Raw genomic sequence first — 14,897 nt, forward strand, 5'->3', positions numbered from 1 at the left:
AATTTTGCATGGCTCTCTTTATCTAACCTGGAGAAAAGAGTGTGCATTAAGCTCGTTTGCTGCCATCATATCAGCCTCAACTCCACCAGCGCGCGTCCCAGGATAGACCTTTCCAAAAGACGAGTATATATGAGACAAAAGAAGAAGGGAAAACAAATTAAAATCCGAAATGGAAGTTTGATACTGATCCTAATACTATAAGAACATTGTTCTGATAATGTAGAAAGATTCATAAAAATGGAGAAACAAGAGTATTTTGCTATGGAGAATCGAATCACCTTAAAGACAACAGGTGTTCCTCGAAACGGACCCTGAGATATTCTTCCTTCATATAGTCTGCAGACAAACTGCCGGGGCTAATACACTTTTTTAACTTGACCAAAATATATATCACCGTGTAAAAATACATAAACGCCAACACTGCACCTGATCTTAACGCCGCCTTCACCAATATCTTGAGATTTTAATCGCCCAATATCATCAGGAGAAGTATATTCAAAGTCAGCCCCTGACTGCAACCCTGAATAACTAGGAGGGGTATGAAAAAGGTAAAAGCTTAAAAAAACGAAGTAGAACAGGAAGCCATCCATATACAATAAAAAGAGACCAACAAGCTTAGAAGAATCTAGCAAAAAGCAACATGCGCAATAATCATAAGTTACAAAGTCCCAGTGAGAGAGAGTACGTACCTAGTAACATTCATGAATCCGTAGCTTCCGATAAGCCGCCCTACCTCGAACGAGTCAGCGCTGGTGATCAAACCCGCCGCCACCACATGCAACCGCCGATTCCTTTCGCGCCAATTCGAAATCCGACGACCTGATGATTCTCGATGGATCAAAGAGAAACGCGAAACGCATTCCAAAGAAACGCGATGAACAGCGACCAGATTCATCCTTGTTTTCGCCGCTTCAGTTTCAAACTCCTTTTTTCGTGTGAGATGAGAGCCACGAAAAAAGTTTTACTCTGCGTCTTACGTGGCTTTTTTATATAGATAATTAAATGATATTATAATCATATTACTTTTCGACGGTGTATAATATGCCACGTACGAAACTCACCGAGAGAATGATTTTGATGATGCTACGTTGTACATTTAAACCGACTTAAACCGAACTAAATTTCAAAATCTGCTGTAACATAACCGGAAGTGAATCGAACCGAAATGCCCATGCCTGTAATTTGTCGACAAGTCCTTCTCCCTTTCTTCGGCTTTTTAATGGAAAAGATCAAGATTGAAGGGGGTCTGTCTCTTAACACTTGAGAGAGAGAGAGAGAGAGAGAGAGAGAGAGTGTTTGTAAGGTGTTTGAGCTCGCGAAGAAAGTAATTGATTGATCGTTTGATTTAGGTGTAATTAGTTCTTGCTTTTTTTCATTCGGAGATATGGAATCGGTTCGAGAATCCGCACCGTCGGCGAATTCGAATACGCCGACTATACCGCCGCCGGTGAACTCTGTGCCGCCTTTCTTGAGCAAAACATACGACATGGTTGATGATCCGTTGACAAATGAGGTCGTGTCTTGGAGCAGCGGGAACAACAGCTTCGTCGTCTGGAACGTGCCTGAGTTCTCCAAGGTGCTCTTGCCCAAGTATTTCAAGCACAACAATTTCTCCAGCTTTGTCAGGCAGTTAAATACTTATGTAAGCAATCTTCGCTGTTTCTTTTGCTACACTGAATTACTTTTTTTTTCAAATTCTGGTACAATTTGGAGGAAATCTTGAAATGTTAAGGGTTTCAGTCTTAGTCCAGTCTCTTCTAATAAGTGTTAAATCTAGATAGTAACTTACATAATAGATGTTTTCTACTATTCATTTGGCGTTTTAGTTGTTGCCTTAAGCCAGTAGAAGTATGCATTTTGTTTTATCTGGATTCAACTATATAGCTTACCATGGTGGTTTAAATGAATCTTGATTCCTTTTTTAAACCTTTTCAATTCTTTTTTAGTACTCACCAAAAGATTCCACAGAACTTTGCAGGCTCACTTTCACACGTATCTGAAGATTGGTTTCCTCAGTTGCTTTCTGCCTTTTAGCTCTAAATCACAAAAATCATTAGCTTTGCTTTCGTTTGTATAATGTTCGTTAAGGTACATTTTTGATAAACTAAGAACTATTGCTTTCCTTAATACCATGGTAGCATTATGCTGCAGCCGGACATAGTCTCAAACTTAAACTATAACTAGAACATCTTAGTAATCTGATCTACCTGTTTATACCTTTTCGTACCATTACTCTATAATAGTCTTTCTGTATTCTTATGTCTAGGGTTTCAGAAAAGTTGATCCAGATCGATGGGAATTTGCAAATGAAGGATTTTTAAGAGGCCAAAAACAACTGCTGAAGAGTATTAGTAGGAGAAAAACTTCGCATGTGCAGCAGAATCAACAACAAACTCAAGTTCAGAACTCATCCGTTGGTGCTTGTGTTGAGGTGGGGAAGTTTGGACTAGAAGAAGAAGTTGAAAGACTTAAGCGGGATAAAAATGTTCTTATGCAAGAACTCGTCAGATTAAGGCAGCAACAACAAGCTACTGAAAACCAACTGCAGAACGTGGGACAGAAAGTTCAAGTGATGGAGCAGAGGCAACAACAAATGATGTCTTTTTTGGCAAAGGCTGTTCAAAGTCCAGGTTTCTTGAACCAATTAGTTCAACAGAATAATGATGGCAGCAGACAAATTCCGGGAAGCAACAAAAAGAGGAGACTTCCTGGAGATGAACAGGAGAATTGTGGAACCCATGGGGCTAATGGTCTTAACCGTCAGATTGTTAGATATCAGCCGTCGATAAATGAAGCAGCACAAAATATGCTTCGACAGTTCTTAAGTCCGAGTTCCTCACCTCAGTATGAATCAGTATCAAACAATTCTGACAGTTTTCTATTGGGTGATGTTCCCAGTTCTAACTCTGTAGACAATGGGAATCCTTCAAACAGAGTTTCTGAAGTAACACTGGCCGAGGTTTCACCCATCCCAGCTCCCTCAGCAACGAATCAAGTACCCGAAGTAAACGTGGCTCATCATCCTCAACCTGGTCTGGTTCAGCCAATTTTAGGTTCAAGTCTGGCTCAAGGAGTAGCACCTGCAGCTTCTTGGAGCCCTGAATCTGATTTAGTTGGATGTGAGACAGGTAATGGAGAGTGCTTCGATCCAATAATGGCTGCTTTAGATGCGTTTGAAGGCGATGCAATTTCTCCTGAAGGCGAGGGCAAGATGAATGAGTTACTGGACGGAGTCCCTAAGCTGCCCGGAGTCCAGGATCCATTCTGGGAACAGTTCTTTTCTGATGAAAGCCAAGCTATTGGAGATACAGACGAGATTCTATCAGGATCAGTGGAGAATAATAGTGACATGGTAGTGGAACAAGAACCACCTACAACAAATGAGTGGTCCCGGAATCAACAGCAAATGAATTATCTTACTGAACAGATGGGACTTCTTTCCTCAGAGGCACAGAGGAAGTGAAGGTAAAAGAACATCGGTTCAGTTCACGACCTGCTTCTTTGCCTTTGTTGTAATGGTCTTGACTCTTGAGGGTTATCATCTGTAATCTCACTGATGTTGGTTTTCAGGTGAGGCTGTGAAAGGGAATATGAAAGGAGGAGGGATATACCAGAGGGTGTTTGTGCCCTTTTGTTTTGCATTACACACAAAACTTTAACAGTAAAAAGGAAGAAACGTAAAAGATTAACTACCAGTCCACCATGCTTGTAAATAACTTGAAATAGTGATCGCCCTTTATGTTATTTTCTACTGTACATTACTTTTGTGTGAAAACGTCCATCGTGTTCAATTATCATCTCGATACAATTGATCCTGTGATCCCTGACAGATAACCGATTCAAGCCAAGAAAAAATATTTCATGTTTATTAAAACATACACGTTTATATCTTTTGCTCATAAAGATCCTTACGATGGATTAATACATAAAACATTCACACGATGAGAAGTTAACGATCAGTTAATGGGGAATGAGATCATGAAGTATAAAGAATCTGTACAATAGATATATCTCTTTAATGGTCTGTATAGTTTCATCGATAGGTCTTCCCTTGATGCTTGAAGATGGAAGCTTGTAGTTTGATAATTGATGATTTGATGGTTAGACCAAGACGACGATGATGACAATGAGTAGCACAATCCCAAAAATGAGAATAAGTAGGCATGTCTGCAACAGTGTCAAAACATATCAAATTTAGCTTTAGCTGAAAAAGAATATGAAATCACAGAATTGAAAGATTGGGAAGAGTCCTCTTAGTGTGTACCAAAGATGAGTTTGAACTTTGAGTTTTAGCTGCTTTTCTAAGTTGAACAGTTGCTTGTGTAGTTGCAGCATGCGAGTTTTCAATGCTAGAGCTGATGTCATCTGTCAAGACACAATATAGGTTTTCTGAGATTTTGAAGAGGCAAAAAGGAAACAGGCAGATTTACAATTTGTGATTGTTGGAGTTACTTACCGATCATAATTCCTTGATGCTGCGTTAAAACAGCTAGATCTTTGAAGATTTCATTCACTTCACCAATATGTTCTTGAATTTCTCTAATTCCTTGCTCTCTTTCCTCAATAATTGCTTCATTGAATGTTATCTCATTATCTAAAAATACCACTTCTTGCCTGGGATGAGAATATCAGAAGTTAGTAAATATCACCTCGCTTCAAAATATGAGAAACGTAATATGACCATAAAGAGAAGATGGGTTTCATGGCCCTAACCAACTTCTTAATTTCTAGAGACCAAATCTATCAACAATTCAGGCTACAGAAAATAACGATTGTAAACTACAACTTTGATAATCAGTTATGTATCTCCTTAAGGAAGAAAGGAGAATGAAAAGATGATTTGAATACTCAAAGCAGGTGTAAGAGCAAAATTGATTGCTTTGAGTCACATTTGGATTCTGTTTATGCTAACAAATGATCAAGTGAAATAATGAGATCATACTCCTCACCTTCTTGATTGTTGAAGAAGAGTCTGCTGCTCTGAGGTCCTTAAAGATTCGGTGTCGAGTTCCTGTGCGTTATAACTGCATGAAGTGGCATAACAATGACGCATGTGTAAGTGAGACTCACATTCCACAAACTATCAGAAGCAATCATAAGTTCAAAGTTTTATACACGTTCAAAAAGTGGTTACCTGGTAGGTATTTCTTTAGTGACCACAGGAGTATATGTAATTTCTCTTTCAGCTGCAAGTCTCTGAGCTTTCTGAAACTCTTTAAGAACTGATTGGAAATCTTTTGCCAGTTTAGCATCCGCAATCTTCTTAATTGACTGCAAGTAAAGCGAGGGAACGTAAGCACAACCAGAATTACGAATTAAGTTTAATATAAACACAAAATCATCTATCAGGCAACCACAATTCTCCCACTAAATGAGATGAAATGGTAAAGACTCTGACAAAAACTAACCACAAAAGGGTCAATAGTAAAATGTTCTCTTAGACATCTAACAATTGATAGCATCATCGTAGGAGAAGGAAACAAAAATGTAATCATTTACTTACACTAACTGCTCCATGATGGTCGATTTCGCTAGCTTCCTTAAGGCTAGATGAAGTGTTTTTCACCAATTCTGTTATCTGTAACCTTGTCTTTTTCCTGCCAAAACATTGATCAAAAATCTCAAATTCTTTCTCAGGTAAGGAAAAGATAATGCAGGATCAGTTTCCCCAACCCTAAAATTCATTTTTTTTTTAATAATTCAGAGCAGGAAAAAAAAAACGATAATCAAAACCAAAACCCTAATTGAGTCAGAGATTTAGCAAATCAATATAAAGAGAAGAGTGTGGTTTAAAAATTGGTACTAACAGCTTCTCGCGCAATTCAAGGGTATCTTTAGGCGTTCCGATGAAATTAACGAGGCGAGCGAAGGAACTAACAGAAGTGCTGATCCTAAAAATCCCAGCGGCGACCTCCCGAGATGGATCCCCACCACGAGATGAAGGTCTCTGTTGTTGTTGCCTGCCGCCGGTAAAACCGTTAGGCGTCTGAGATCGAGAACCAGCTTCGAGATCTTGGAAACTCATCTTCACGATCGAATCTCTCAAAAATCTCTCTCTCTCTCTCTCTCTCTCTCTCTCTCTCTCTTTTGAGAGGATACAAAGACGAGAGATGAAGAAGATGGAAATGAGTTTGGTAAGAACAAGTTTTTTCCCAAATTTATTGTTTTTTTTTTCAGAAAAAAAAAATATAAAATTATTATAATCTCATGTGGTCCGCGTGATTATGGTGGTGGATAGAGGGAATTAAATAATTTAATACGTAACAAATTATTTTGGCGGTGCCACGTCATTGCGAGGGAAGGATCCTGCGGCTGCGCTGTCGTAGTTGACCTTTCCTTTCGTGTAAATTTGAATCTCGGTTTGTTTTTAAACCGGACCGATTCAATTTTCTAATTTTACCAGGTATATAGAACTAGAGTCAAATCAGAAAATCTTCTACTGGTTTTTGACTTCGCGTCAATACTTTCATGGCTTTTTGACTTTGAGAGAGTTTTGGGCCACAGTAATGGGTTTAGCAAAAAGGAGAAAAGAGAAGAAGAGTTGGGCCATAACAAGAAAAAGTCCATTAAAGGGGGAAAAAAAAGTGAAAAATGTAATTTATTGGGAACAATTATTAAAAATAGTGCAAAAATAGTTAAAGGCGAAACGCAATCCCACACGTTGGTTGTGCGGTGTCATATAAAGCAAAATACACTCTTCCCTCTCTCTCTATCCCTCTCTATAAGCATCATCGATCTCGAAGTGCGTTTTGGTTTTATAGGCCTCAATCTCTGAATCTGCGTTAGAAAGCTAAGCAAGAACAAATACGAAGATCCAAATCCATGGCGGTATGTTCTACATTAATCGTTTTCCTTTCTCTTTTTTGGGGTTTAAATTTGTAATCTCTTTCCTCTACTGCTAGATTTTGTTGTAATCTATTTTTGATTCTCGGTGAAAATTGATTTCTGATGATTGGAACGATTTGTTTTATTGATTTTGATTTCTGCTTTTCAGAAGTTTTGGGTGATCTGTGGTTTAATTATTGTTGTGCACTTGCCGACATATATCTTCGATGCGATGCTATTTTGGACGAGTTTGATTATCTTCGTCGTTATTTGTTTTCCTGGAATCGAATTTTTTTTGAGTCTCGGTGTGATCTGTATATGCAACTCTGGATATATATATATATATATATATATATATTTTGAAAAAATCGTGATTTCTAGGTTTTTGTTTGTTGTTTGTAAATCGCGATTATTTTGTGCCTCAATTTAAACGAGAAACTTGCCTAGGTAATTTGGCCAAAGTACTTGTGAATTTGTCCAGCCTGCGTCTGAGTGATAAGGTGTTAATAGTGGTGGAATATATATAAAAAAAAAATCATTCAGGATCATATTTCATTTGAGTGATTCTAGTTTAGATAGTTGATTCCTTTGCGCACTTTTTTGGGGGAACTTGCTTAGTTGTGAGGTTTTTGGTCTACTTTGTGAAAGATGAGATTGGAGATTTATTGAGTGAAGCAGCTATATGCTAACTATCGTTTTTTCTTTGTTCTCCCAATCAGTTGAGTTTCAGAGGCAAATAGTTTGATTTAGAATATTTTATCTACCCATGAGTTGTGTGTCATTTCTGAATCAACATGATTTTCGTCTCAGCTTTGATTTTATATGATGAGATCCCTAGATCAATGTGTTTTACTATAATACTATAATCTTTTGGTGACAGATAAGGTCAGTCAAAGTTTGCAATCTCTCTTCAGGAGCTACAGAGCATGATATAAAAGAGTTTTTCTCTTTTTCTGGTGAAGTTGAAAGCATCGACATCCAAAGGTTAGTCATCGGGTTCATTGATTTCATGAACTTTAAAGCTTTTTAAAATCAACTTATTCTTGGATTAGTTGAAGGATCTTAGCTTTTTCTCAGCAAAATTAGATACAATTCTTTTAATCTTCTTCACCCTTGTGTTTTTTTTTTCATGTTGAAACCAGCAGTGATGAGCATAGTGCTTATGTCACATTCAAAGATCCTCAAGGAGCAGAGACAGCTGTGCTCTTATCAGTTAAGTCACCTTAAAACCCTTTTCCTCTAATCTTAATATTAATGTAACTTTCAGCTATTACATATGACTGTTAATTTTGTTACCAATCCATGCCTTTCTCATCAACATTTAACCCTTTGTTCAAGATGCTAAGAAATACTCAAGAGTTACTTTCACTTCTCAGTCCTAATGGAACCTGTTCTCTGTCTGGACTTGGAGAATTACAAGTAACATTAGTTTAAATTTGTAATTTGCATTTTATACTAACAAGGGATGTTATCTCAGGGAGCGAGTATTGCAGATCAATCAGTCGTCATTGAAATGGCTCCTAATTACACTCCACCGGCTGCCCCTCATGCTGTAATGTCTTCCATCTTCAGTGTATCTATTCATATATTGTTCTTTCTTTCTTCCAATCAATAGGATTGGTCAAAAATGAATTGATTGATTATTCATACTTGCATAAACGTATACCTCTTAAATCTCTGATGGGTTTTAATTTGTGTTATTTTCATCAGGAAACACAGGCCAGCAGTGGAAGCGGTGCAGAATCTGTTGTCCAGAAGGCAGAAGATGTTGTGAGCAGCATGTTAGCAAGGGGTTTCATTCTTGGGAAAGATGCAGTTGGCAAAGCAAAAGCTTTTGATGAGAAACATGGTTTCACTTCAACCGCCACTGCAGGAGTTGCTTCACTAGACCAAAAAATCGGTCTAAGCCAAAAACTAACAGCTGGAACAAGCTTAGTGAATGAAAAAATCAAGGCGGTGGACCAAAACTTTCAGGTATCAGAGAGGACCAAGTCTGTGTATGCAGCTGCGGAACAGACTGTGAGCAGCGCAGGAAGTGCTGTGATGAAGAACCGTTACGTGTTAACTGGTGTGAGTTGGGCCGCAGGAGCATTCAACAGAGTTGCTCAAGCAGCTGGAGAGGTTGGACAGAAAACAAAAGAGAAGGTTGAAGCTGAGCAACCGTCACAACCATCACAGTCGCAGCAGCAACTGCCAGAAGGGTATTCTCCGATTTCGTCTGATTACTCAAAGTAACTAATATTATCCAGTGAAACTGCTTCGTTTGTTTCTTCCTTGTTGGTTTCTTTGATATGAAAGCTGGGAATTTGGTTTTAATCTTTGGGATGTAACATAAAAGCAATGCCTGGATCTTTCTCTTAATATTATTAGACTTATATACTTCGGGGGTTTTCAATATTTATTACATAAGTTGAACATGCTACAAAAAATTCAAGAGTTTGATCAAGAAACTACGTCGATAACGATAATAAATTCTGAATAAAGGATCAGTACCTCAATTTCCAAAGTGAAGAAGAGTTTGAATGGTCTGATGCATACTCCAGTTCCGGCGATAGAAGTTGAGAAAGATTGTGTTTAGAAAGTGCAGATTTTAAATAGATCAAGAGGATTCGATATCGGGAGTTTTTCTTCTTCAGAACTTGAATATAAGCGTGTAAGCCAAGCCATATCACTTCTTCTTTATATAATCTAAGAACTGGTCTGAAACTAGAACCACTGTTGAATCTGCGCATCCTTCGATTTATGAGTCTGAACATATACCTATCAGTTGGAAGGATTTCAAGAGCATAGTACATTATTTAACAGAATCAAAATCAAACCAAATTAGTCGAACTGATATCAAAAGTAATAGAGTTTCTATTCCATACCTGATAGAACTTGTGATAAATTTGAACAGAGTTTGAGGATGAAGCTTCCAAAACCGGGACAACTCGTAGAGATAACAGTGAAACTTCATTGCAGCTAACAGAAAGATCTGATAGATATTTAACCTGACAATTTGTCCTGAATTGATATTCGAATCAAATAGAATGGGATGACATTTGGGAACCAAGAAGTAACACAGTTTTTCTCGAAGACTACCAACTGGTTGGTTCTGCCAAGCTACAGAAAAGGTTGTACTTATATGGCCACTCAAGTACCTGTTTCCATGAATTTGAGTGACAAAATTAGACTCAAACAGACGATCCATTACGCAACAAAAACTACGGAAACAGAGCCAAATAAGTATAGTTATGAATGAAATGAGAAGAGATGAAACAGACCTTGTGTAGTCAACTTGCACTTCGAATGTGCGGGAATTAATAAGCAAACCCGTCCATCTGGCAAAAGGAATTCCATTACCATCCACATACATCCTGCTCGAAGAACACCTAGACTCTTTTCCATCTTCAAAATTTATGCAGAATTTTTTTTCGTTCATGAAGCAGTTGTAATCTTTGAATCCATGTTTCAACCTATGATAGAAGTTAGCCGCCTGATCTCTTGAGGTAGACACAAACAGGTAGTCATCAATAAATCTCAGTAATTTATAGCTCGTGGAACTGATTAGCTCGTTCTCTTTATTGCATTCTTTAGCAGACGCATCTCTAGAGGCTTCCTCGAGGAACGGGTAGATCAAAGTCCTCTCAAGATGCCCGTAGTAAGAACAACATAACAACGATGATAGTCTGTGTCCCTGAGGTATTCCAGCAATTCGTACATAGAAGCTTTTATCCAACTGCAGCATGTTGTTCTTTAGCATATTTCCTATCCAAATCATGAGATCCTTTTTCCTCACTTGATGGTTTTCCCCCTTATAAAATTGGATCATATTATAACAATGTTCAGAAAATAAGTAAAGAACATAAGGAACGCTAGAAGCTCTAAGAAAAGGGATCTAGTCCAATAGTTTTTGGGTTTACCATCCTGAACATATTATCCTCTTTTATCAAGCAAAAAATCAAACAATGGAGCATGTCATTTTAGTTTCACACACAGATCAATCAATAATTTAAAAGGCAACACAATGACAATGGTATACTCTGAACTGGAACTCTTGTTCTAGTTGATCATATTTCTCATCTTATGAACATAATGTGCTTTTAGGTTAAGAATAAAAAACGTACCTGATCAACCATAATACTTTGTAGAGCATTATATGGAACAGTTGATGTGAATCTTGAAAAGCGAGCGTTCTTATCACTCGAGACTAGTATAGTGTTTACCCAATTGGATCTCTTCCCACAGCAGACCAACCTACATCTGTTTAAGATGTATTCATCTTTCAGAAAACTTTGAAAGACATGTAGCAGTTTACCCTGGTCGATTGAATCAAATGCTTTATATACATCCGCAACCACAAAGAACAAAGGAGGAAGTTCTCCTGATTGACTCCTCAAACTGATTAGATATGGGCATAGGTTTCTGTAGAAATCATCATGGTCAAAAACAGAAGACCCAAGAACATCTGGTTCTTTGAGCTGGATGTCCTTCAACACAGCATGTGTATCACGAAGAGATCGCAACCTTGACGAGGAACTAAAATCTAACACCATCCTAGCACCGTTTGCCTTTGGTAGAATTCTAAACTTCGATAACCCCATTTCTTTCATTCTACTTTGAGCTTCAGCATTGTCCACTTGGACATATCCATCAAGGGTTTTGCTAATTTCTTTGCTTATTAACCTTTCCCAGCTGCTTTTCCGGTAATAGTAAATATTTAGCCGCCCTCCTTGGCTTTCAGTGGCATAGAAGTTAAAGTGCACCAATTTCTTGACAATCTCTAAGAAAAGCCAAGAAATCCATTTCGTGCACAACATCTGCTGTATACTTCTGATGGACTCATCTTGGAGTTCATGCCCATTGACCATACAGCATAACTGTTTTCTGGTGAAGAACGGGAAATCTGATGATTTCACTTTATGCAGAAATTGCTTCACCGTGCATTTCTCATTTCTTCGCCTTGAAACAAACCAGGCTATGTTTCTTCTAAGCACCCTCATCTGATGAGTAGTCCCAAGCAAACTCTCTGGAACAATGTACCTAAATATGGCCCAAATAAAGGAAACTATTTGGTCTTTCGTGCAATACAGTTTCGTTTCTTCGACACTGGGACAATTTGTTTTACCCATTTCTGAACTTGATCCATGAGGCAGCTTATCTGAATTTTGCCTCCAGGAACTCTGTAATAAAGACATGTAAGGATTTTCACTCCAAAGATCAGTTAGAAGTGCCACGAATATGAATTCGTATGCAGGTTTGGGCATTATATATGCAAGTAGCAACTGTGTTGTTGATTTCACTTTCTAGTTTCTTTCTGTTATTCACAATAACAATGCCCAAAAAAAGTTGGCTCTTAAAAATTTGATATGAAACAGTCTCTGAAGGAAAACTATCAACCTGTAAAGTCGCATTTGTGGACTTCAATGCATCCTCTTGCAGCAAGACAGCTGGGCAATGTTTATCTAGTAACACTTTCAAATGTGAGGACTTCGCTTTTCCTATTAGACTTTTAAGAGACTTCAGCAGTGAATGGTATCTGCAGAATAGTGGAAAGGGAATCAACATATCATTTTATTTCCCTGCATCAGTTAAATCAACAAAACTAAAAATTATATCCTCCTTCAAGTCAACTCAGACTACTTATATCTACGATGTACGTTATCTGAGTACATGCTCCAAGTTTCAGAATAACGATACTTTTCGTGAAGCATTAGAACAGTTTGGAATAATATAATTGATTCCAGTTTGGTATCCTTTCCTGTTGAACTAAACCGAAATATTATAGAACTAGTCAACATTCTCTACGAAGTCAATTAAAAATAACTTAGTACCCTGGAAGTCAGTTTCGACTCTCAAAATATACTCAAAGAAAAACAAGAAGTGTGTCAAGGATTTAAGGTATGAAAAGTTACAGAACTTAGGGGATAAATGCATGACTTACAAGCAAATAGATCCACTGGGACAATTGCCTTTGCCGTGAGATGGCGCCATTGACCAAGCGTTTACTTCACCAAATATATGGTTCATTAGGAACTTTGAATCAGAGCAGTTGGGCCTCAAGGTTTTTAAAATGTCTGTATATCATAAGGAATCAGACTCAGTGCAGAAAAACTGTATGGAGAAGAGACACATAAAATCCCCATTAAGCTAACGTTGCTACAAGTCATTGTCAAACAACTAAGGATACGCTTCGGTGGGATAACAGAAAACGTTTCTGAGTTGCCAAACTCAAAATGCTTCTTTCTTTTAACTTGTTTAGCCTACAAAAACAGTGATTAGTAAAACTTAGGTAATGAAGTGTCAGGAATAATATTATTAACTACTAATACCAGCAAGATATAGATGCTACTGATAATAAAATGCATCATGTACAAATAAAAATAACCTCCCCATCAATATTTCAAGGCTGGCGAATATCAAGAGAAATTTATACTGGTCTCTTAGTAAATTTTAAGCAATAAATTTATGCTTAAACTTGTGAAATTTTCAACTATAACTTGACTGCACAAATCATTTCACCAAAGTTACCTGCTTTGCAAAATCAGTGAGACTTCCATTTACACCCATGTGCAGATTCCTTTTATCAGCTTCATTTCCATTTGTACAAGAAGTTATACAAGGTGCATCACAGTCAACTTTCTGGAATTCGACCCTTCTCCGCTTTCGCCTACGCTTAAGATACAATCTTGAACGCTTACTAGATTTAATCTCCATATGTTTAGTTACATCCTCGCTAACTATGGGCGTAACAGCTGCAGAGTCATCCCTAGGACAGTCATTGACAGCAGAAGAAATTCGCTGCCTTTTCTTTGATGGCTGCACGTTGTCATCCCTCTTTCTTTTGTTTTCATCCACTGACAATGCCTCTATACAATGGAGAATGCACACTTTAGCAAGATAATAGATGGCCAAGAAAATTGCAAAGATAAACCATAACGTATTCAGAAGCTTTAAAAGAGAACAATCAGACTCACCCTTTTGCTTTACACATAGAGGAGGTCCAGACACTTGCTGGTATTTTTTTCCTAGTAATGTTAAGAATATTGATGTTTGCTGCAGAAGATAAACCATGAAATTTTGACCGACCTACAAACAAAGGAAACTTGAATATTAGCAACCGGACAACTTGAAGATTGAAAGTAAATCATCAAAAAGGTTTGACAACAAACCCGGCTGAGAAGAAACTCCCATGATGAATTTGTCAGTAACTCCAAAATATGGCTCGACTGATCATACTGCCAAACAGGTGAACATGAAGGAAGAGAAACCATTAGATTTTCTTTGATTCACAAGTGACTGAAGAATGCTACACTTTACTATTGAGTTTGAGAAAGATACAGTAGAAGAGCTCACCTTGTCATATCTGGCACATATCACATTTTGGCAATCACATCCAGATTGCTTAATTTCAATAACTCTTTCAACAATCTGAAAAACTTAATTGAAGCAATACGTTTCCAATTTAGATCCACATCAATGTTCGAAATCTATCAAATTAAGAACTCAAAAGCAATGAGTGGTACAGTGCGAAGCAGAATCATACCTCTCTCTGTGACCAACAAGTTGTTGGCGAGAAATCCAGAATCGGAGGTGTTTGCTCGTGAAAGACAACAAAGCATCGGTGAAGAAGTTTACGGTAGTGAATAGGATCATCGGAACGCAACAGAAACGCCGGTTTATCGCTGCTGCAACCGAGACAACCTTGACCCCGGCATCGGCATTGTTCCGGCTGGCTATTCCAGCAACTAATCAGATCTATTATTGCGTCGTTCAAATTCCTGGCTCTTTTTCCGAATAACCTCCATAGAGTCTCCGGTACACGATGTCTAGGTTTACGCCGCATTTCACCTTTCTCCTCAGGATAGAGAGAGAGAGAGAGAGAGAGAGAGAGAGAGAGAGAGAAGAGTGAACGAGCTTCGATAATGGAGTCTGGTGGTGTGAAAGAGGCGGGAGATTAAAGGTCTGTGCTCCTCCCTTCTCGGAACTACAAACTGCGATTTACTGCTTTTTAGATTTTGAAACTTTTCAAATTTGAACCACAAACGCTAGAGCTAAAGCGTCCATTCAACCGCAACCGCAGATCACTTTTC

General features: G+C 38.0%; 5 protein-coding genes across 7 annotated transcripts; 2 read left to right on the top strand and 3 right to left on the bottom strand.

Annotated features, from left to right (window-relative positions):
- On the bottom strand, nt 19-964 carry LOC104738013. Its single transcript, XM_010458252.2, has 4 exons — nt 690-964; nt 427-528; nt 279-336; nt 19-108 (listed from the first exon to the last, which is right to left on the bottom strand). The coding sequence occupies exons 1-4, from the start codon at nt 893-895 to the stop codon at nt 19-21; spliced, it is 456 nt and encodes a 151-aa protein (XP_010456554.1). The 5' UTR covers nt 896-964.
- Nucleotides 1,094-3,761, top strand: LOC104735719 (heat stress transcription factor A-1b). Its single transcript, XM_010455554.2, has 3 exons — nt 1,094-1,642; nt 2,267-3,465; nt 3,571-3,761. The coding sequence occupies exons 1-2, from the start codon at nt 1,385-1,387 to the stop codon at nt 3,461-3,463; spliced, it is 1,455 nt and encodes a 484-aa protein (XP_010453856.1). The 5' UTR covers nt 1,094-1,384; the 3' UTR covers nt 3,464-3,465; nt 3,571-3,761.
- Nucleotides 3,849-6,138, bottom strand: LOC104735720 (syntaxin-21). The gene is made up of 7 exons (XM_010455556.2): nt 5,808-6,138; nt 5,504-5,597; nt 5,135-5,271; nt 4,950-5,024; nt 4,457-4,614; nt 4,265-4,365; nt 3,849-4,167 (listed from the first exon to the last, which is right to left on the bottom strand). The coding sequence occupies exons 1-7, from the start codon at nt 6,023-6,025 to the stop codon at nt 4,102-4,104; spliced, it is 849 nt and encodes a 282-aa protein (XP_010453858.1). The 5' UTR covers nt 6,026-6,138; the 3' UTR covers nt 3,849-4,101.
- On the top strand, nt 6,762-9,204 carry LOC104735721 (binding partner of ACD11 1; the record flags this gene model as incomplete). The annotated part of the gene is given in 5 exon segments (XM_010455558.2): nt 6,762-6,828; nt 7,706-7,809; nt 7,968-8,037; nt 8,303-8,377; nt 8,536-9,204. Coding segments are annotated over 5 exon segments (780 nt in total). The 3' UTR covers nt 9,061-9,204.
- LOC104735722 (telomerase reverse transcriptase-like) lies at nt 9,294-14,828 on the bottom strand. 3 transcript variants are annotated; one of them, XM_010455560.2, is made up of 12 exons: nt 14,351-14,828; nt 14,161-14,235; nt 13,977-14,042; nt 13,782-13,893; nt 13,336-13,673; nt 12,995-13,067; nt 12,749-12,881; nt 12,205-12,343; nt 10,932-11,987; nt 10,089-10,618; nt 9,693-9,965; nt 9,294-9,585 (listed from the first exon to the last, which is right to left on the bottom strand). In XM_010455560.2, the coding sequence occupies exons 1-12, from the start codon at nt 14,648-14,650 to the stop codon at nt 9,312-9,314; spliced, it is 3,369 nt and encodes a 1,122-aa protein (XP_010453862.1). In that variant the 5' UTR covers nt 14,651-14,828; the 3' UTR covers nt 9,294-9,311. The 3 variants fall into 3 exon arrangements, with proteins under 3 accessions (XP_010453862.1, XP_010453863.1, XP_019090693.1); XM_010455561.2 differs by having other exon boundaries at nt 14,161-14,243; nt 14,351-14,521; XM_019235148.1 differs by lacking the exon at nt 9,294-9,585 and having other exon boundaries at nt 9,811-9,969; nt 10,077-10,618.

This window comes from Camelina sativa, chromosome 13 (genome assembly GCF_000633955.1).
Source record: "Camelina sativa cultivar DH55 chromosome 13, Cs, whole genome shotgun sequence".
Taxonomy (NCBI): Eukaryota; Viridiplantae; Streptophyta; class Magnoliopsida; order Brassicales; family Brassicaceae; genus Camelina; species Camelina sativa.